Source organism: Corvus cornix, chromosome 14 (assembly GCF_000738735.6).
Source record: "Corvus cornix cornix isolate S_Up_H32 chromosome 14, ASM73873v5, whole genome shotgun sequence".
NCBI classification, from domain to species: domain Eukaryota; kingdom Metazoa; phylum Chordata; class Aves; order Passeriformes; family Corvidae; genus Corvus; species Corvus cornix.
This window is the reverse complement of record NC_046344.1, coordinates 15,656,847-15,679,473: the sequence shown is the minus strand read 5'-3', so window position 1 is coordinate 15,679,473 and position 22,627 is coordinate 15,656,847. Positions and strand designations below refer to the sequence as shown.

Genomic DNA, 22,627 nt, shown 5'->3' with positions numbered 1-22,627 from the left:
CCGAGTGACCCTAAATAACATGCCTGAGGTCTCAGAGCACAGTCCCAGCCTGGCCATGGTTGTTGTCTCTGTCACAGCTGGAGTGACCGGGACAAGGCAGGGGATCTGAGTGAGAGACAGATGTCAAAAGCAATCAGCCGCTCCCCTGTCTCCGAGGCAGGAGTGCTGACAGCACTACAGGCCTTGGAGGAGTTAAAAGGAAAGGCTTATTAGAAAGAAAACTTGTTCTGACAATCACAAAAATTGGAATTCATTTAAAATTCAGATTATGCAAATTCCAGTAATCTGTACGTGCAGATCTATCACCCAGCAGACACATGCCACCAGCAACATGGCTGGAGAAATGCCACCCTCCCCAGAGCTCTGGGAGGAAGGCAGTTGTGCTGGCCTCCGGCAGGCACGGGGAGAGGGGCTGCTCCCAGAGTGGGGCCAGGCAGGATTTGCAGCTGCTCCCTCTGCACTGAGAGATGCCTCAGCAGCCCCAGCAGCATCCAGCACGTCACAGCCAGGGGAGCAGGGAAGCCAGGCTCCAGTGTTTTCACATAAATTATAGCAAATTCTCCTTTGGACAAGCTCAGGTGTCCATGACCAGCACGAAGCCTTCATCAGGCAGCACCTGATCACATGGATGTGAGGTGGCCACACGGCACTGGCGGCATGTGGGCAACAGCTCTGGCCTGTCACCATCCCCCCTGCCACGGTAGGGTCCCACCCAAAGCCTCAAGAGCCTCTCCCCTCTCTCAGCAATTCCCAAAATTCTGGTTTTGGGGAAATTTAAAACCAAGCCAAGCAGGTGCATCACACAGCAAAGGTGGCTCAGACTGTCAGCATGCAAAGAGGAAAACCAGAAATCAACATCACAGGCTGGGGAAGCGTAACAGCCCAGAAAAATGAATCCGGCTTCAAACATGGACTTCCCTAAAACATGAGCCACTGTGATAAGGCAAAGCATGCTCTCTCCTGTACGTGCTGCGCTGTGCATGATGAGAGCAGATCCCACCTGGCAGCGATTCCTCCCCCAGCCAGGGCTGGGCAGAGCCGGTGTCACACAGGGCCGGAGCACAACACGAGCCCAGGGGAAGCTGCAACACCTCCAGCACAGAGATGGAAATTAACTACCCCAGCCTTGGGAGGACACAGAGCCCAGAACTGTTCTTGGAAATAATTTCCCCAGCTTGGCAGGATCTGTACTTTGAACTTACAAACCAGTCAGGAATGCTGGTCCTGTACTGGCCCAAGCCTCAGCCAAGTGCTGCCAGGTCACCTTCCTCCACACTTTCTGCCTCTGCTGAAGGGCCCTCTGGAAGCCCTTTCCCAGTAGGGCGAGTCTGCTTTTCTCAGCAGGTCTCACAAGGTCAGAGCCCATGGCTGAGTCTACAGCAACAACTTTTACCCGTTGGAACAAACCAGGAATGATTTAGCAAGGAAAAAACCGACACCCTACAAAAAACCTGCTCTGTTCCTTGACAGTCAGCTCTGTGGGTACACCACGGAAAGCCAAAGGTCCCCAAAACCCGAGGAAGTCAAAGGCCAAATCAAACTGGGCACAGACAGCACAGAGAGGTGCTGGCACCAAGCAGGGAGGGACAGGGGGCTGCCCCACAGGAAGGGCAGAACCCAGTTCTCTGCAGGTACCAGGACACTGTGCTTAAAACCCAAGTGCTTCCACACCTTTTGTGCCCATGTCCACTGCAGCAGGGAGGCTCTGGGGAACAGCTCCCACAGAGACACTGGAAAAACATCCCTGAAAGACAACGGTTCCCAACATCTCAGTGCCCTCCTGCACACAGCTTGGAGCCACAGATCCAGGCAGAGAGAAAAAGCAGACAATTCCTTACCCCACAGCAGGGCCGCCTCATCTTAAACACCTCCAACATCTTTCAGCCGCTCATCAGGTGCCCCATCCTGCTTGGGCTCATCTCCATCCCTGAGCTTTTGAGCGCTTTCTGAGCCCAAGGCAGCAGCTCCCACAGAGAAGGTTCGCTGGCAGTGCTGGGACAGTGACCAGCTCCCAGAGAGTCGCCCACGGCACCCACTGCTGCCCCTGGCACGCTGCGAGACCAGGGCTGTCCTCCCGCGGGCAACAGCGGGGGCACGAGCAGGGAGGGTGAGCCCCCAGCCCCTCCCTGCCCAGCTGGCACACTGCCCAGGCACACCAGGAGAAACCCCGGTGCAGGTGAGCCCAGAGGGACCAGCCCTTCTTGTGGGGCAGAGGAAGGCGGCGACTGCAGGGGTCCCAGCAGATGTGTCTGTGCCCAGCCCGGGCAGGGCGAGCTGTGCTGCCTCAGCCCTTTCCCTGCTCCGTTCCCATTGTACCAGCTCTCTCAGCCACTGCCAATCAACACCGAGTGCTCCTCATCACCTTGACACCTGAGCCCTCATTACAACCCCGAGCCGGTAACAAGGTGGGGGAAGGAGATCCGAACCCCGGGGTTGGGTGTCTCTGCGAAAGAGAAGAGGCAGAGCCCATTAAACATTGATCAGAGGCTCGCACAGCTGTGGTGCAGCCCTGCCATGTCCCTGCTGTCCTGCCACCAGGAGCTCCCCAGGGCCAGGAAGGTCTGAGCTGCCCCAGGGACTTGGTGCTGGCTCACTGTTGCCCCAGCCCCTCACTGCTGGCCCCGGGCAAACCTTTGGGAAGGTGCAGTTCCTCATGGACACGAGGCTGAGGACAGGAAAACTCATTTCCTACTTTCAGCATTGTTCCATGCTTTGGACAGCAGTGCCCAGAGTCCAGGCCCTCGTCCCACACTCCACCTGGCTGAGCACCAGCTGCCCTGAGCCAGTGGGGACCCATCAGGAGTCCAGGGGACAGGACCCCCCAGCAGAGGGGCTCTGTCACAGGCTGGGCAAAGCCGAGCTGCAGCCACCACTTGCTCCACCACGCTGGAGCAGCCTCTCTTTCTGTTGTTTTGCTAATGTTGGGTACAAAAATAGCTCTCCAAGATGTCGGTGTTTTTGGGAAGCCACGTGTGTGTGAACGTGTGGGGCCAGAGGCCGATACTCACGAACTGCCGCCGCAGCTTGGTCCTGACGCGCTCGGCCTTGCTCTCGGCCGGGTGCACGGCGTAGCTCAGGGAGCCCAGGTGGTTGTCCACGGACAGGCTCTTCCTCATGTAGAAGGAGCGGGTGCGGAAGTAGCTGAACGGGGCGTCCTGCACCGCCGTGCCGAGCTGGGGGGCCCTGGGGGGCTCCGAGCAGTCATCCTCCAGCCGCCAGGCCTCCCCTGCGGAGGAGAAGGAGATGCCTCCCCGTCAGAGCATGACCCAGACACGTCCTACCCCTCAAGCCCAGCTCTGGGGATGCTCAGTGGGCATCCTGGACCCCCTCTGCCCATCTCATAGCTGTGGGGTACAGGTGCTGGGAACTCACTCAGAGGGCATGTCCCTCCCGCAAATCCCCACGTAACCCCTGCCCCAGGCACCAGCCCCTGCTCCCACCCTGCCTGCCCCAGGCACCCACAGCCCCCACCATCTTCCAGGCAGGAATCAGCCAAATACAGTTAGAACCATGGAATGCTTTTTGTTGGAAGGAAGCTTAAAGCTCATCTCGTTCCAACCTCCTGCCGTGGGCAGGGACACCTTCCGCTTCATCAGGATGTTCCAAGCCCTGTCCAACCTGGCCTTGAAGTCTTGCTTTGTGAATGGGAAAAATGAGGTATCACAAGTGTTACAAATTACAAAAGGATTTGCTGCCATCTCCTCCAGGAGAAAAAAAACCAAAACCCTTTCTGGCACAGCCAGGAGCAAATCAACAGTGCCATGAAGGACAGAAGCCAGACCTCCCTTCTCCACCCGCCCGTCGCCAGCAGCAACAGGATGCAGCAGTGCAGGGCTGAGAGCCCTGGGGACAAACCTCACTGGCACTGCGACAGCGGTGGCAGTGGCAGAGGACAGTTGGCACTGGGCAGGGCTGGTGATCCCAGGGCAGCACTGGCCACATTTCATTGCAACAAAAGGGAAAAACAACAAAACAACAAGAGATGTTTCCAGAATATCCCTGCTCCACTCTTTTCCCTTCGGCTCGGACGCCGCCTGCTTTTTGCTGCCAATCTCCTCTTTACATCTGAAGCTTGCCCTGCCTCCTCCCCTCAGCCAAAATCATTGCTCAAGCCATGACAAACAATCAATAAAAGCCTCTGCTCAATTATTAGCCCAAAAGGGCATCTCGCAGGACTGCCTTCAGAGGCTCTCCCCCTCCTGCAGCCTCTTACCAATGCAACATCCTTCACCTCTCAGTTCTGAAAAAACCAGCACCTTTGGGCATGAACAACCATGATCCCACTACACCAGGGCTGAGGAGCAAAACACTTCTGGGGTTTAAAGTGGATAATGGCCCTAAGTCCCAATTCAGCAGTGCAGTCCAGTTTACCCAGCAAGGCTGTGGGGTTTACATGGAATATGATGAGACACAGGCTGGAGTACAAGCCACCAGTGGAGGAACCACCTACACACACTGCCAGAGGGCAGGGATGGATGGGATATTGGGAAGGAATTGTTCCCTGGCAGGGTGGGCAGGCCCTGGCACAGGGTGCCCAGAGCAGCTGGGGCTGCCCCTGGATCCCTGGCAGTGCCCAAGGCCAGGCTGGATGGTACTTGGAGCAGCCTGGGCTAGTGGAAGGTGTCCCTGCCCGTGGCAGGGGGTGGCACTGGATGATCTTGAAGGTCCCTTCCAACCCAAACCCAAACCATTCCAAGAAAGAGGCAACCCAGAGCACAGCACTCTGAGCATCATGTAGATTTTTCCTCCCCTACTTTCAATTTAATAAGCTGCTGCTGCTGCTCTCCAAATGTCACCTCACACAACACAGGAACCGCTGTTTGAAAGCTGTGATTATTCCATGCACAAACACGTCAATCGGAGGCAGATCCAGGCTGCCATTGTGAGATAGCATCGCTCTGGAGCGCGGCAGGAAACACCGACCCAGGAGACGCAGGGGACACGCAGGGAAATCACGCCTGGGAGGAGGAACCCGCCACCCTGCTCACCTGAGCTGGCCCAGCCACTGCCTGTGCCACCCTGTGTCCTCGAGACTGTCCCCTCCCAGCTCCACAGCTCACCCAACACAGCCCCCACTGCTCTGCTGCCCTGAGCAAGGGAGGGCCAAGGCCGTGTGCTGAATGAGGGAAAGGACCCACCCGCTGTACCCACCTCTCTGTGCAGGACATCTCACCCAAGGACGAGGAGCTGGGTTTCAAATCCCACAGAGCAGCTGGGCCACATCTGGTCTCACTGATCCCAGGTCCCCAAGGATTTTGCTGCTTTTGGTCTCGTCTACAGGAGCTGCGTTCTCCAGCGCAGGCCAGGAGCTGTGCCAGAGGCAGCTGCTCCCTGGCCGGCCCAAGGGGTGATCCTCACCAAACTGGGTCCTTCCTCCCTGCGCACAGGGAGACACCACAGGAGGCAGCCTGGACCTTGTCTACCCCAAAAAGCTTCTCTACCTGCTGAAGGAGCTTGTCCTCATTGCTACCAAACAAGTAAATCAATGATCAAGCCCAGAATGGTCAGAAGGGGAAGATAAGAAGTCAGAGAATCACAGACTGGTTTGGGTTGGAAGGGAACTAAAAGCTCATCCCATTCCAACCCCTGCCACAGACAGGGATGGCACTCACTAGATCAGGTTGCTCAGGGTCCCACCCAACCTGGAGAGGAAATGCCAGGGATGGGAGCGAGCCCACAGACCGGAGGCCAACGATCCTCATGGTCTTGTGTCTTGGAGCTGCTCACCCCTCTGCCACTCAGAGCTGTGCCCTCAACATCAGCACCTCTGGAAGATCTTCTGACCATCTCCTTGGGCTTGACAATAACAATTCCTGCAAAGCCTTTCTCCTTTCTGAATTTGAAGTGTTGGGGAGGAGACGCAAGGATGGAGGGGACAGCAAGGACAGAGACCCGCTGCCTCTCCAGTACACTCTCTGCAAGTAGAAGAAAAATTAATTCCAGGTCCTGGTCTAAGCTCAAATCCAGCTGCTTCCTTCTGGCTTCTTTCTTTTCCTCCCACAGGCACAATTCCCAATAAACTCACCCCAACCATGCTACGAGTTAGCTTCTTCCCAGCTCCACAGCGGGGCATGGAGCCAGTTCCCAAAGAGCTCTGCATGCTGCCTGTCAGACAAGGGAGACTGGAGGCAGGGAAGTGCTCCAGACTGCTCTGCTCCTTCCAGGTGCAAGAGGAGGGAACTGCAAGGGACCAGGCCTGTGAACCATGCAGTGACTTTCTGTGCAGGCTGCAGCTGAGGGCTGCAGGTGGTCAAAGGCTGAGAAGAAGCCCCTGCCTGCTGTAGAAGGAAGAGGAGAGGGAGCAAAGGAGAGCTTTTCCTCAGTCGCACTCCTAAATCTTCACAGGGAAGAAGGGATGAGAAGCAACAGGCAGCTCATTTCCCTGTGCCACCAGCACGTGTGAGACCTCCTGGCAGAGTGCAGCGTGACACCCAAGGGATAATGGCTTGGACAGGGCAGGCACTGTCCCTGTTCAATCAAGCTCCATTTGTGCTCGTTTTCCCCTCCCTACATTCAGGGCTTGTAGCCATAAGGATTTGGGGTTAATCCTGGAGCAGCTCCAGCAAGGGGTTGAAGGATATAGGATGGAGAGGAAGAGCTCATAGCCTGTCCCAGCTGACCACACCAGCACTGTCATGGGTGACCTGCAGGGGAAAAACAAAACCAGACCAGCAGGAAACCTGCTGACCAGCCCAGCCAGTTCCTGAGCTCATGGAATGAGGTGGAAGGTTGTTTTGAAGGGAAAGAAGGGGTCTGGGGGGCTCAGCAGCCACAGGCCCAGCTCTTCTCCCCATCTTCAGGACCCCAGTTCCCCACCAGGTGCCTTGGTGTCCTCACAAGGACCTGCAGAGGAGCAGTGCACAGGAAAACCTCCTGTGACCTCCCATCAAGTGGGACACAAAGGAAAAGGCTGAGGAACACGTCCCAGTGGTCAGATGAGGATGTCACATCTCACCCATGATGAAGATAATCACTTCTGCCAACTTGCTTGGTGATTCCTCTGCTCGTGGCCCCCAAAACAGCAGCGAGCCAGAGTGCAGCTCCTCCCCAGAGAACCGAGAACTCTCCCTGAAGATGAGCTCATCACATCTCCCATGGACAGCCCTGCTCCTGCCATGTCCCTGTGCATGAGCCTCCTCCTGAGCTGGTTTTGGTCATGTGTCCCCCACCTTGAACGGGGAGTGCTGGTGCCTGCTCACAGCAAATTCATCATTTCTTTAAGGAAAGGACCTTATCAGAGAATGATGGAATGGTTTGGGTTGGAAAGGACCTTAAAGCTCATCTCATCCCACCGCTGCCATGGGCAGGGACACCTTCCACTGTCCCAGGCTGCTCCAAGCCCTGTCCAACCTGGCCTTGGACACTGCCAGGGATCCAAGGGCAGCCACAGCTGCTCTGGGCAAGTTGTCCCAACTTCTCTCCCTCCTGATACCCAGGAGCCCAGCTCTTATTCACAAATCCTTATGGGAATCCTGCATTCCTCATCAGCATCCCAGGGCTCATTAACCTGCAGCACCACGTGCTGCTCCACTCCCATCGTGCTGTCCACACATCCCACCCTGCCAGCAGTGCCATCTCTTCTTTTTTTCCTCCAGGATAGCATCCTGATAGCCTTCATCAGTAACTAATTAGCAGTTCCTAACTGAGCCAGGAAAAGAACCTGGGAGAATCTGGACAGAAAACAACACACTCATTCATCCACTGCTCTGGCTGTGGAGGGAGCCTTCCAGTCTCCAAGGGTTTTCCTACTCCTTCTCCTCTTGGCATCCTCAGACCCTTCCAGCCATGAGTGAAGTAAGATCTTAAACACTTCCTATGTGCACTCAGAGCTCTCCTGACTCCCACAGCGCACGGGATGTGCTCCAGGATGGCTGTTCCATGGAGCACGAGCCTGGCTGCACTCCCAGCACAGCAGGTGCCTGCAGCAGAAGATGAGGTGTTTGCAGTGGGTCTGACTCACCCTGCACCATCACCCCACGGTCTTACAGCAGCCTCCCACCACCTCCCTTCACCTCCAGCACAGCTCCCTGGAAGCACCAACAGACCAGCTGGGGACCTGTGGGTGTGCAAGGGAGCCCTGCCTGCCATGTCCTTTGTGGTGGAGGCTACACAGCTTTCCCACAGGTTTCCTCCCATCCCAAGACCCACTCTAACAATTGGATGGGCTGAAGGAAGACCTGCAGGTCCCACACATGGAAGCAGCGGCTCGGGTGCTGCAGGACACCCAGGAGCTCTGTCACGCCGGGAGCGGCAGGACGGGCTCAGCGATGTGCAAAGATCCGCTCTGTGCACAACTTTTGGGAGGATTAGTAGCACCAGGAAATGAAATGCAGCCTGCAAAGCATCAAAATTAATCCAGGGTTTGGACAGCTGCTCTGCTGGGCAACACAGGGATCTGACTGTGAGAGGGATAATTTTAAAAAACCATAAAGATAAAAAAGTCCAAGGGTGCTGTTCGAAGGGAGCTGTTTCATAAGGATTTTATTCAGCACCGGACTGTCAGCCCTGGCTTTCAGGCCTTATCTTTGTTTCAGTGTTAATAATCCCCTTTCCCATCACTTTTATAGTCCCAGTGTGATTCTGCTGGCACCAAAAGCACTGAAACGCTTTGGCCATCAGCAGCTTTGCCAATAAACTTGCTCAGAGCAGCTGGCCCAGCCACATTAGTATTTCATCAGGATCAGCATGAGTAGAAGAACACGATAAAAATCCTCAGGGCTGACCCAAAGGCTAACACACAGTGCTAGGCTGGGAGCATTTGCAGATCTCCAAGGCCAGGGCTGTGGGGAGAGCTCAGGGATGATGCTCCTGCCACTGCTCCTGGTAGAGACCAGCTCCAAGTGCCCTGAAGCTGCTTCGTGACATAGAAAAGAGGCACCTGGGCCTGGCCAAGGAGCCCCCAGGGTGGTATCTCACCCCAGCACCCACAGGCAGAAGGCTCCGAGCATCACCTCCTCACCTTGGGTGGCTTCCAACAACCAACTCTTCTTTTTCACCAGCATAATATGAAGGACGGGAAGGTTTAAATATCAAGCTTAAAGAAAGACTCAACCAGGGGCAAAAACCCCAAAAGTTCCCCAAGAAGGGCTGTTTTGAGAGCAGAAGAAACCCTGCAGAGGCTGGAGTTGGACTTGCGCCCCTGGAGAAGCAGGACAGCTTTGCTGGGGTGCTGTAGACACAGAGGGGTGGGTGCTCACCCCGACACTCACCGGCAGACGGGACCGTGCAGCCTTTCTGGTGCTCAGGGGCCGAGTGCTTCTTGTAGGGCTTCTGCTCCGGCATCTCGTCCCTGTAGGCTGCGGGCTCGAGCAGGGGCAGCCGGCTCAGCACCGGCGACTGCGGGATGCTGGGCAGCGTCCGCGACTTGCCCAGGAGCGGCCGCTGCAGCTTTCTGTCCAGAGACCTGCAGGGACAGAACGCAGGGCACGGGCTGTCAGCAGGCGGGAGGGCCCTTCAGGGAATCACGGAATTGTTCAGGTTGCAAAAGCCCTCTAAGATCAGTAAGTCCGGCCATTACCCCAGCACAAAACCATGTCCCTAAGTGCCACATCCACAGGTCTTTTCAACACTTCCAGGAATGGTGACTCTACCACTGCCCTGGGCAGCCTGTTCCAATACCCAAACACCTTCTCCATGAAGAAATTTTCCCCAAGATCCAATCTAAACCTCCCCTAACAGCACAGCTTGAGGCTGTTTCTCCTTGTCCTGTTCCCTGGCAGCAGAGCCCGACCCCCCCGGCTGCTCCCTCCTGTCAGGGACTTGTGCAGAGCCACAAGGTCCCCCCTGAGCCTCCTTTGCTCCAGGCTGAGCCCCTTTCCCAGCTCCCTCAGCTGCTCCTGGTGCTCCAGCCCCTTCCCCAGCTCTGTTCCCTTCTCTGGAGAGGCTCCATTCCCTCAGTGTCTTTCTTGCTGTGAGAACCCCAGAACTGACCCCAGGACTGGAGGTGCCTCAGCAGTGCCCAGCACAGGGGATGGTCACTGCCCTGGGCCTGCTGGTACAAGCCAGGTGTCACTGGCCTCTTGCCCACCTGGGCACACCTGGCTCAGCACCACACTGCACCCTCTGTTAGTAAAGCTGCTGCTGTGCCAGGGAAGCCTTCTCCCCTGGCCAGGCACTGTAATTAGGATTTGCATCTTGAGCTGCAAGGCACAACCAGCACAAAAAGAATTCAAGCCCCCAGCCCACCTCAAAACTCCCAGATAATCTGAATTAACCAAATAAAGAAACCAGGTGGTTCAAGACTGAAGGGATAAAAATTTCCTTTGAGACAGTGAAATCCCCATTAAACATCATCCACAACAGCAGAAAGGGATTTGCGGTAGAAAACAGGTCACTGGACAGGTACTAGGGAAGGCCCAGACTCCAGAAAGCCACACTCACACAGCAGGGACTGCAGAGATCCCCAGGGTGCCACAGAACATGTAGAACATAAGGTCTCTGCGAGGTCCAAACTCAACCGAGTTTGATGATGGGGCTCCAGCTCTGCAGGGGTGGCCAGGACCCACACCCATCCATGTGTCAGCATGACCAGGCGCTGCCACCTCTCTGCAAAGCCCACAGGCAGCCCAGGCCTGCAGGGGCAGGGGAGCAAGTCCCCCTCCTCCTGCTCCAACCCAGAGCCAAGGCATGGTCCTCAGGTGCCTGCCTCAGGGATGTCACTGGCCCAGGCCATGCTCCAGGGCTCCCAGAAATGCAATAAAAAGGAGCAGAGCCTGTCGCTGCTGTCCGCAGGGACGGCGCGAAGAACGACACACAAGTCCAGGATAAGTGGGATTATTTAATTCATTTCAGACTCGTTTATATAGCATTATTCGCAAAAGCGGTGTAACATACCATCCACCATGCACCTCCCAGAGTGAGTGGCTGAATGCTACAATGTCTATTTCAAAATATTTTCTTCAGTGTGGAAAACAAGACTATGCATAACAAGTTTGCACCTGTGAGATAAAGTCTTGGTTTACAAAACCCTCTTCACTGTTGACAGCTAGCTTGCCTGAGAAAGGAGACTCTCACAAGCAGCTGTAAAATATAGGAAAATTTCTCTGCCAGCCTTTTCAGCATCTACAAGAGCCCAGCACTGTAGTGGGGTGTCCTGTGCTGAGGGTCACCCCAAGGCTGTCCCTTGTCCCCTGCTTTCACAGAACCCAGAGCTGAGCCCGAACGAGTTCCCCAACACAGCCCAAGGGGCTGTTCCAAAATCGTAGGACCACAGAATGCTTTGGGTTAGAAAGGACCTTAAAGATTACATTCCAAGCCCCTGCCATGGGCAAATCTCATAATGATTGGTACAGATACTTCAAATTTCCATCTCAAATTCAATTCTTCACTGCTTATGCTCATTTGTTCTAGTGCCAATATTAACCTTTCGCTTAAATAATTATCGTCCCTCTACGGTGTTTGCTCCCATGATTAATTTCCGTTATAATGAAGTCCCAGCCCCTTTCTGCCTGCATTTTTCAAGCCTGATTAACACAAGTTTTTTCAGTCTCCTCTCACAAAATTAGCTTTCGTTTCCCCATGGATGTTTTCACACCCCTCACTGCCCTCCCTCTTATGGACTCAGCATTCTCCACCTGTCCTGGAGCATCACAGAATCCCAGGGTGGTTTGGGTTGGGAGGGACCTTAAAGCCCATCTCATTCCACCCCCTGCCATGGGCAGGGACACCTTCCACTAGCCCAGGCTGCTCCAAGCCCCAATGTCCAGCCTGGCCTTGGACACTGCCAGGGATCCAGGGGCAGCCACAGCTGCTCTGGGCACCCTGTGCCAGGGCCTGCCCACCCTCCCAGGGAACAATTCCTTCCCAATATCCCATCCAGCCCTGCCCTCTGGCACTGGGAAGCCATTCCCTGTGGCCTGTCCCTCCATCCTTTGTCCCTTCTCCCTCTGCAGCTCTCCTGGAGCCCCTTTAGACCCTGCAAGGGGCTCTGAGGTGTCCCTGGAGCCTTCTCCTCTCCAGGTGAACACCCCCAGCTCTCCCAGCCTGGCTCCAGAGCAGAGGGGCTCCAGCCCTGTGATCATGCAGACCTGAGCTCCTGGTGCAGACAGCAGGGCAACCCCTCTGCCTCCCTGCACCTTTCACCACTAAATTTTATCCTATTTCACACTCCAGTGCTCAGGGTCACACAGGCAGAGTCTATCATGCCAAAGCTCCTGACCCTCGGTGCCCGCCTGTCACTGCGATGTTTGTCACCGCAGCTCTTCACTCCCATTCCGAACGCGGCAGCAGCTCCCAAGTGGTGCCAGTCTGATGTCACTCAGGAGAGCAGACACAGGGCCAGAGCAGTGCCACAGCGCCGTGCAGCCACCTCCCAGGGTCGGTCACACCAACCCCTGGGGCACACGGCCGCGGGGAGCAGCTGGGGCAGAGGGCAGGACCGGGCACCCCCTGCCAGCCTGACAGGCACCTCCCTCAGAGCAGCGGTGGGAAGCACACTTTGACACGAGGTCAGCAGTTTATTGCTATAAATCAATCACATTCTCTCTCAATTCCCAGGTGCTGCTGCTTGGCTGCACTCCGGGGGTGGGGCAGGGACAGCAGTGCCCCAGGCCTGGAGCAGCAGTGCCACAGCCGTGCCAGGCGCTCAGCACCATCCTGCCCACCCCAGGCCCCATGCTTCAGTGGGATCAGCATGGAAACAAGCTGTGCCAAGAGATACAAAGCCAGAATTAGCATCCCAAGCAGTTTCCATCCCAGCAGAACATTTGTACCTCTCATCGTAACATATTTCACTGGCACAAGGCAACAGGGACAGAGCTTAACACATCGCTGTGCTGCATAAATGAGTTCAAAACATTCCTTTTTCTGTGCATGTAAATCCCAGGATACCTGTGTACAGCTCCATCACCTGCAGAACCCCATTAGCATTTTAGTGCTCCTGTTCCTTTTGTGCTCACAGGGCCACTCACAAGAGTCACATGGGGAGAAAAACAGAAGAATTCACTCTGTTAGAGAAGCAATTTTCAAGCTGTATATCTTCAGGCAGCAATTAATATTGTCAGAAAGAGCAAAGCAACTGGAAACCTGTTTAGCTCTAAAATGTGAACTCAAATTCCCAAGCACAATCCAGCTCCATGGATTTACTGTCCCACCTGTCATTGTTGAACCACAGCTGGCACATAAGTACCACACAGCACCTCGTTTCATCCCAACCCCCCGGTGGGGTGGGGAGGAGAACCAGGAAAAGGTGAAACCCAGGAGCTGAGGTAATAATTGAAATACAGTTGGTGGTGGTGTTTATTATTATTATTGTTGTTATTGTAATGAAAATGGAGATGAGAAAAAGAGAGAGAGGAATCACATCCCAGATAGACAAGTGGTGCCCAATACAGTTTCTCACCACCCAAAAAGCCCAGCCTGTTCCACAGCAGCAATAAGCCTCTCCTGGCCAACCCCCCCGGTTTCCACACTGGGCATGCCATTCCATGGTCTGGAATATCCCTCTGGCCAGTTTGGATCAGCTGTCCTGGCTGTGATCCCTCCCAGTCCTTGTCACCTCCTGGCTGGCAGAGCATGGGAAATGGAGAAGTCCTTGACTCAGGGAGAGCATTTCCCAGCAACAACCAAAGCACCAGTGTGTTATCAACACTGTTCTCATCCTAAATCCAAAACACAGCCCTGGACCAGCTATGGGAAGAAAATTAACTCTATCCCAGCCCAAACCAGAGCTGTGTGCACAGCTCCAGAAACCTCAGCAGCCACTGCCAGGCGGGACCTGACAGCACTGGGAAGTCACATTGCATCTCTGTCTGCTTCCCAAGCAGGCGTCCCAGCTGGGTGCTATCAAGGATGCCACATCCCATTAGCAAGGACCCCTGATGGAGTGTAAAGCTCAATTAGAAAAGCCATCATCGATGCTTTTACAGCCTATATTTAGCTGCCGTTCGCATTTGGGTAGGGAGGAGAGCACATAATCAAGTCATGACAGGGGTGGAAGAATCCTCCTGGCTGGGTGTGAGAGCTCAGGCAGGAGCCCAGTGACAGCTCCATCACTGCCAGTCCGCAGCCAGATGGGGAACTGGGGGAACATCAGCAGGGCCAGGTCCCTGCCCCCAGCTCTGGGACAGCCATGGGGCAGGAGGGACCGTGCCAGGCAGGGTGCGAGGCTGCTCCAGCTCCCCCATCCCCGCCACAGCCCCTGACCCAGCAACGCGGCAGGAAAAGAAGCGGAACTCATCTCCAAAGCTGTGCTGTGTCCAGCACCTTCCCCACAGTGATGTCCTTCTCCAACCCCAGGAAAGAGAGGGGAAGGGCTCACACAGCAGGGAGGGAGAGAGAGAGAAAAGGTTAATGCAAATAAAAAGCCAGCTCCTGCAGCCAGCTCCTGCAAACTGCACACACCTCCAGCCTCCCAGCTGGTTTCTGTGTGGGAAAAGCTGCTCTCCGGAGGGCACTTCCAGCCCAACCCAGGGAGCATGGAGTCTGCAGCTTCCCAGGGCAGGATGGGGGAGTCACCACAGCAGCCCCAGCAGAACCCCAGCAGCACCAGAGAGAGCAGCAGGAGGGGAAAATAACCCTAAACCCACTGCTCTCACGATCCAAAATGGACCCCAATAAGCCTCACTGATTTGTATTATCTGCCCAGGAACTAAGCAAGGAAACCTCCTGCACGTGTCCTGGAAATGCCCGAGGATGGTGACCCTCCAGAGGTGTCCCATTCCTGGGAATAGGGAAGCCTTCATCCTGCCACAGCCCCCAGTCCCAGCAGCTCTGACACAAACCTGAGCAGCCGCTGTGCTAATCCCCTCGCAGAGACAGGCTGCTGGTGGAACACAGCAAGGAGAGGAGGAGGTTACTCTGGGGAGGAAGGCTAAGGAGGGAAAGGGGCAGAGCAGCAGGGCAGCAGCTCCTCCAGACCTCGCCCTCCTGCTCCAGAGCTCTGGCTTGGTGGTGGCCACATGCCCTGTAAGGAACATGTGAGGCCACTTCCAAGCTCCAATGGGGACAACACGTGTCCCAGAGAGCTCACAGCCCCAAAATTCAAACCAAAAATAGACAGAGAAGACAAAGGGCTGCTTCAGAGGGGGCTCCTCTACCTCCTCAGTCAATTAATTCCCTAAATCTACCGAGCAGAGGAAGTTGATAAAGCAGAAGGTTTGGGGAAGAACAGCTGAATGTGGTACAGGCTGAGAGGGTGCCAGGGAGAGGGACCAGGAGAGCCCAGTTATTGCAGAGGGACACCGCTCCCAGATCTTCCTAGCCCGTGGCTGCTCCAGCCTGTAACTCACTTCTCAGCCCACTCCTCCAAGGAGGTGTAACTTAGCAACCTGACCTTAAAAACTCGGCAAGGGTTCCAGCTGGATTCGGGAAAATGAGAGATGCATCCAAGCCAGGAGGAGCCATTACCCAGCAAATCCCCTCTCCAAGCGGGGCGTGGGGAGGGGGAACACCTCCTGCACAGCCTGAGCCCCATGGCAGTGCAAACAATGAAACAATGACTGCAGAATGCAAACAAACCAACAAAACACCCACATCCCTTCCTGACACAGCTTGTGGAGGTGCAGCTGGGTGTAAGGTGACAGAGGCAAGGTGAGAACACAGGTCCCAAAGGGCTGACAGCTGCAAAGGCAAACAAGGGTGTTAAACAGCCAGGGCAGGAGGAGCAGTGCATCCAGATCTGGGCCCTCAGCACAAAATGGATGTGGGACTGCTGGAACAAGGCCAGGAGACACCATAAAGGTGCTCGGAGGGCTGGAGCCCCTCTGCTCTGCAGCCAGGCTGGGAGAGCTGGGGGTGTTCACCTGGAGAGGAGAAGGCTCCAGGGACACCTCAGAGCCCCTTCCACGGCCTAAAGGGGCTCCAGGAGAGCTGCAGAGGGACTTTGGAGTGGCAGGCCAAGGAGGAATGGCTTCCCACTGTCAGAGGGCAGGGCTGGATGGGATATTGGGAAGGAATTGTTCCCTGGGAGGGTGGGGAGGCCCTGGCACAGGGTGCCCAGAGCAGCTGTGGCTGCCCCTGGATCCCTGGCAGTGTCCAAGGCCAGGCTGGACATTGGGGCTTGGAGCAGCCTGGGACAGTGGAAGGTGTCCCTGCCCATGGCAGGGGGTGGAATGAGATGAGTTTAAGGTTCCTTCCAACCCAAACCCTTCTGGGATTCTGTGAGATTTCCCCAGAGCTCCACAGCACAGGATTCATCCTGTCCTGCCCTGGTGCCTCACCCCACTTTGTGCCCCTGCCCGGGGCAGACACAGAACTTGCTGCCAGGCCAGCCCAGCTCCCAGAGCCCAAGGCAAGGCACGAGTGTGTCTCTGACACCCCAGAAGCGCAGGGTGCTCACCGGGTGTGAGCTCTGCTGTGAGTCACGGGGCTGAGCAGAGATCTGAGCCAGGATCTTCTCCATCCCCATCCCGACAGCAGCAGGAGACAGGCCAACATCTACCTGCAGCTGGTTTCTGCAAAGGGGCTCTGCAGGAGAAGGCAGCAGCGGGAGGAGAGGGGAAGCACAGGAGGCTGCTGTGCCTCAGAAGCTGTTTCTGGACAGAAGCAGCAGCTCCTGGGATGTGGTTCAGTGCAGTCCAACGCCCACAGCAGCGGCAGGACCCCATGGAGGGTAGGGAATGCAGTTTAAGGGGATCACACAGCACTGGTGAAGCCTAGGGAAGGAGGGTGAGAGGAAGAAATCAACTGGTAACACACAGAGTAGCCTTGGAAACCAAAGCCCAAGGATTTTGGCAGAGCAGAGCCTTCGCAGGGCATCCTCACCTGTTCAAATCACCAGCTGCTCTGCAAACCTTATCAGCTGTGAGCAAACCCCTGAGTCACTGGCACTATTTCCAGTGACCCTGTGGATCACAAAGCCAGAGAAAATCACTGAGAAATCTTCCCTTCGCATTCAAAAAACACCCAAACAAAACACCTTCCTTTCTGGCTGGCCAGAGTTCGTGTGTGAAGAGTGGAAAAGGAGAGCTGAAACAGAGCATCTTTCATCTGACTGTGAGACAGCTCCAAAGCAAAACAAAACCCAAAACAGCATTCAGCGTGCAAGTTCAGAAAATGAAAAAACCAACGTGTGAAGCTATAAAAATACCTTCCCAGGCTCAGCTGTGAGCTGGTAAATACCACGATTCCCACCAGCTGGCTTCCAAAACCTTCTTCTCCTGCCACCTCTCCGACTTGCAGAGCATCTCTGCAGCAGGGCCAGCGCCTGAGCGCTGCACTGAACACCACTGGCATCCAGGGAATAATTGCTCCTGTCCCTACAAACTGCATTTTGATTCGGAGGGGTGTGGGAGGGCAGGACAGGAGGTCACACCCCCCTTGTACTGAGGGCAGCCCTCAGCATTTCAGAGCTGCCTGAAGAAGGACTCAGCACCATTTCCCCCTAGGAGCCCCCTGTGCCCGAAGCCCAGCCCTGCTCCCAGCACCCAGGAGGTTGGGAGCCAAGTACCAAACTGCCCTGAAAAGGGCCAGAAGTGCTTTTTGTGGCAGATGCTGCCTGAAAAGCCCTGAGTGCTCGGGTGTGTGACAGCCGGTGTCACACCAGCCCCTGCCCACAGCCTCTCTCCCACAAGGTATTTACCCAGTGCTAAAGACCTGCTGCTGCTACTCACCCCTGGCACCACAACACCATCCCGGCACTCCGCGCTGGGCAAAGCCATCCCCAGGGAAACGAGGTGAAAAAACACAAACCCTTCACGTCAGCACTCCCAAACTATGCACTGTGGCTGTGTTTTGCAGCAACGCCTCCATTTCACCATTCACTGGAATCCAATTGTTGAACGGATAAGGAAATACACTGGAGCCAGACACTGCCATTCATTCATTCAAAAGTATGCTGGTTCCTTTGTTAAAAGAACCTTTTTTTCCAGCTCTGTTGCAGGCAGTGAATGACAACCCCATCCAGGGGCATGCTCCCCTCACCCCCCAGCCCAGGAGCACCCCACAGGGTCCTTGCAGGTGGTCACCCTGCCCTCTCTGTCATGCTCTGTCCCTGTGGTGCCACCAGACCATCCCCTCCACAGCCCGCAGGAGAGAGGAGCCCTGCACACTCCCTGCCCACCTGCTGCCCTGGTCACCCCCCATTAACAGGGGCAGAGCAGGGACCAGGAGCTTGGGAAGGCTCTGGCAGAGCCCAGACCTGCTGGAGCTGCACCTGCACAACAAAAAGTCCAAAGACAAAAATTCCCCAGGGCCAGGGAAAGAAACAGGAACATTCATGGAACACGAACATTTATCCTGCTCACGGAGTTCTCTCTGATAAATGGGGAGAGATGGCAGACAAAGGTGAAATGAATCCCAGCACGACAGTGGAGCAGACGAGCATCCTCCCCCCCGGCAGCTCCAGAGCGTGACCTGCATCCTCAGGGACCAGTGTGGTGACTGACCCAGGGTCCCTGTGCTTGTTGCCAGGCTACGCCATCCAGATGAAGCAGAGAGGATGGCCAAAGGCATCTGGGATGCTCCATGAGAGGCTCAGGGATCGCTCTCCAGAAGGAATAGGTCTGAGGCTTACAAAGAAGGGTGTTTGAGACGCAGAACGAAGCTCCCAAGCTAAAGATCTTGCACGCTGAAAGTCAGCTCACAAGCAGGACGTGACCCCCAGGGACGCAGCAGCGCCTGGCCAGCCCCGAGGCAGGAGAACGCAGCAATGGGCAGAGAAAGGGGCCCCGAGCAGAGCAGGGCAGGCAGGAACAGCTCTGGCTGTGGATGGCAGAGCCCCGGTGGCAGCCGGCAGGAGCCACACTCCGGTGACCTGCCAGGGCCAGGACTGAGCAAACACCTCCGGCTCCCCGGGCTCAGCAGACACAGCCACGGACGCTTCGCCCTGGCTCCCGGCGCTCCTTCTGCGGTGTTTATGTATCTCCTGTCTCCCCTGAAAGTTTTCGGAGACAAAAGCGAAGGGAGCACAATGGATGACAAACATGGCGGCTCCGATTTGAAAAGGTTGGCTAATTTACAAGATAAATAACGTAACTGCCTCCTTTGCATTTACAAACACCTTCCGGGGAGGATGTGAAGGCGTCCAGCATCACAGCCACCTCCAGCACCCACCTCCTGCCCTCCTCCCGTCACCCCTCCATTCCCAACAGAATCCCTGGAGCAGGACTGGAGCCGCGATGCTCCCGCACCACAACCCCCCAGCTCCTGGTCCCGTTCCCAGTCTCATGACACAGGACTGGTCTCCCCTATTGCTTCAAAATCCGAGTCACACGACAGAGGAGACAAAAAGCTGCTGAGATCATCTTGGAAGGGATACTGCTGCTCCTGACAACCACAGGGGAGATGCTTCAGGCCTGAGCCTGACGTGCTACGGCACAGAAAGACACTCCAGACAGCTGGCAGAGCTGCTTGGTTTGCTTGAAATCCTGTAATTTCTGCACCATGACCAAGTTTTCCAGCACTGGAGGCAAACAGGGGGCAAGCTGATCCATCTCTGACTATTAATCCCTGGCAAAAATAATTATTTATGTATGTGTTTTGGTCAAAAAGCAGATTTATAATCAATCATAGGCATGTTGTTGTTTTAAACCTTCCTGGGCACCACCTTTCAACCAGAGCCTTGGGCTGGTTTTCATTTTGCTCTGAAGCACAAGAGGCAGGTCACCACCACGGTCAGAGAGACAAGCTCATTGAACAGAAAAAACTCGTTATGCACCCAGTGTATCCCAGTAAAATTCCTTAAAAAGATGGGTTTTGGTGCAGGAGCAATGGGGGCTGAGGGGAGCTGGGAGCAGAGCTCTGGCAAAGGCAGCAGAGCCAGCAGCTGCTCATGGCCAGGATAATGGATTTTATCCATCTTGTGAGGGGAAGAACGGAGCAAACAGCCCCCAAACAGCCCAGAGGAAGCCCAGCCCGGGCAGAGGCACTCGGGGACAGGATTCCTCCAGGGCAGAACCAGGTCTGGGTCCCAGGCAGCCCCAGGGCCCTGCTGCACATCAGGAACCGACCCGCGGGGCTGGGGTGGGGGCTGGTCATGGGGTGCAAGGCAGCAGAGCCCAAAAACTTCCTGTTTCCAGGCAAGAACCCTGGCACAGCCTCAGCTGCCAGGCTGTCTGGAGAATCATAGAATCATCAAGGTTGGAAAAGACCTCTAAGATTATAAAATCCAACACCCAACCCAGCACCACCACCATTTTCCATGTCCTCAAGTGCCACATCCACACATTTTTTCATTGCTTCCAGGGAAAGGGGCTCTGCCTCTTCCACGAGCAGCTGCAGCTCAGCACCCACAGAGGAAGGCAGAGCCAGGCTCTGCCAGGGGAAACACATCCCTGCTGCAGGAAAAACATCCCCCAAAATCCTCAGCTGGAACGAGCTCCCACTCTCCCAGTGAAAAACCTGTGGTTGCCCCATCCCTGGAAGTGTCCAAGGCCAGCTTGGATGGGACAGTGAAAGGTGTCCCTGCCCAGGGGTTGGAACGAGGTGAGCTGAAATCTCCATTCCAGCCCAAACCATTCTGGGATTCTGAGATAAATTTTATCTATTTGTTCTTTAGAGCAACATAAAAGTGCACTGGAGCTTTCCAGTTTTTCTACAAACATGGATTTGCAGCCAAAAAATAGATGTACCAGAGACAGCCACAGAAATCCTGCACACAGGGCAGGCAGCAGAGGGCCCGGAGCATCCAAGCAGCCAACAGGAACAAATGCCAGCTCCAGTGGCTTCCAAACACCTGTGGAAGCACATGGATGCTCCAGGCAGCAGCACCCACACCCAGGAGCTGCCGAGGGTGGGGCTCTGCTCTGCTCCCCCCACACCCGTGGCTGCTACAGCCGGGGAACCAGGAGGAGCTGCTTATTCCTGTCTGCATTCTTTCCATCAAAAAATCCGAAAATGCAAACTAAAAATATCTCGCATTAATTTGTATAATCGCCAACTATTCCTACAGGAAAAAACACAGCATTTTTGTGAGGAAAAAAAAAAATGTTTTAATTATTAAAGTAAGAATTCTGGTTTTCCCATTTGAAATATTCCCAACAGTAGTGTCCTTTTTTCCTTTCCTCTTTGAAATGCTTCTTCCTGGCTCCAGAGAAAATCTCTTTTGTTGACATATCCCCTCTCCCCTCCTCCCCAGCTCTCCCGGAGCTGCCTCAGCCCACCTCCCGCAGGACAGCATCACCGGGATGCTCTCCCTGGAGCAGCCCTCTCCTCCTAGAGGGGCTCTTCCCCCACCGAGGGGCTGTTTGAAGGACATAACCCACCCAAACCGCCCCGCAGGAGGGTGCCAGGCTCCTGCACCAGGGGGGTGGACAGAGGATATTCTGTGCCCAGCCACCTGCAAATCCCAGTGGCATCTCCTCCCTGCCCCCGGGCTCTGCCACTGCCCCGCGGGCACTCACAGCTCCAACGCGTCCATCCTTCCATTGTCCCCACGTGCCGAGGACACCAAGCCCCCTCCCCGCACCCCCAGGTGATGCCGACGCAGCGGGACATTCCCCAGGCGTTATGGGGCAGGCAGCACCCCCAGAGCTGTCCTGTGCCTGGCACGGCCCCCCCAGCTCCCACTCCCACCCGGAGCAGAGTGACAAAGCCACCTGTGCCACCCAAGCCAGGAGCTGGGCTGCCCAGTGTCCCCTTGCACCCTGGGGGCTCACAGGTGCCCCCACACATCCCGGGGACTGCCTGGTGTCCCCACACACGCCAGGGACTTCCTGATGTCCCAACACATCCCAGGGGCTGCCCCATGTGCCCATGCATCCCAGGGGCTGCCCAGCGTCCCCACACCCCCCAGGGACTGCCCTGCACAGGCAGGAGCAGGCAGAGGAGGGTACCCACGGACAAGCCCATTCAGAATCTTCCCCGTGCCAGCCAGCACTTCTCTCAGAAGCTGTTAACATTCCCACCGCTGTCTGGAATCACTTCCTCCCTCATCTCCGTGCACAAATCCCAGTGGGGATTGCTGGTGCTTCTGTTTCCTACCTGCGCCCCCACCCAGCTGTGACTCAGTGCCAAAACAGTGGGACCTGGGAATCCAGCAGCCTTTCGAGCAAAGCGTGACTCACAGGCCAGGGCTTTCTGCTGAAGGAGCCGGCTCCTGCAGTCACGCTCCGTCTGTAATTCCCCTTAATACCAGTATCATTCCCTTCCTCCCACTACCCCATCCAACTACCACTCCAAAATAAAGGGTGCCCATTCATCTTTTTCTGCCTAATCCAGGCAAAAATGAGCTTCAGCATGTGCAGAAATTAGGCAGCTCCCAAGCTCATCTCCCATCCCAAAGATTGGCTTTCAAAGGAGACTGGAAGCCAGGCAGAAAGGGAGAACACCGCGTGCAAACCTTGTCTTTAGCTAAAGCATGGCCCAAACACCAAAGAGATGACCCTGAGAGCTCGGGTGTGCTTTTTGAGTCTGTCAGATCCAGGAAGCTTTCCCTGCCAGCTCCCAGGCCACACATACATGCACTTTTATGGGATAGATCTTCAACATGCCTCCACCCACAGCCGTGGGAGCAGGGTTCGGAGCAGCAGGAGGAGGCAGAGGCCCAGAGCATCCCTGCCTCTGTCCACACCACCTCCCCCTGCACCCCGACAGCGCAGGAGGGGACAGAGCCACAGCCCGCAGCGAGACCAGGAGCTCTCTGGAGCTGAGCCCACATCACTGGGGGCTGGAACCAGGAATGCACCCAGGTGTCCCCCAGTGCACAGAAACCATGGAGAACCAGGATAAGTCAAGGTTCAGTGGAGAGCCC

The 22,627-nt window shown here is 55.7% G+C and overlaps 1 protein-coding gene across 5 annotated transcripts in view; it reads right to left on the bottom strand.

The window, feature by feature from the left end:
- LOC104684645 (ankyrin repeat and fibronectin type-III domain-containing protein 1-like) overlaps positions 1 to 22,627 on the bottom strand; it is a 247,639-nt gene that overhangs the window by 163,517 nt on the left and 61,495 nt on the right. For all 5 annotated transcript variants that reach the window (XM_039560379.1, XM_039560381.1, XM_039560380.1 and 2 more), the window contains exons 2-3: positions 9,210 to 9,403; positions 3,009 to 3,226 (exon numbers count right to left, since the gene is read on the bottom strand). In XM_039560379.1, coding sequence (XP_039416313.1) covers positions 3,009 to 3,226; positions 9,210 to 9,282 — 291 coding nt within the window. In that variant the 5' untranslated portion in view covers positions 9,283 to 9,403. The remainder of the gene's footprint in view (positions 1 to 3,008; positions 3,227 to 9,209; positions 9,404 to 22,627) is intronic.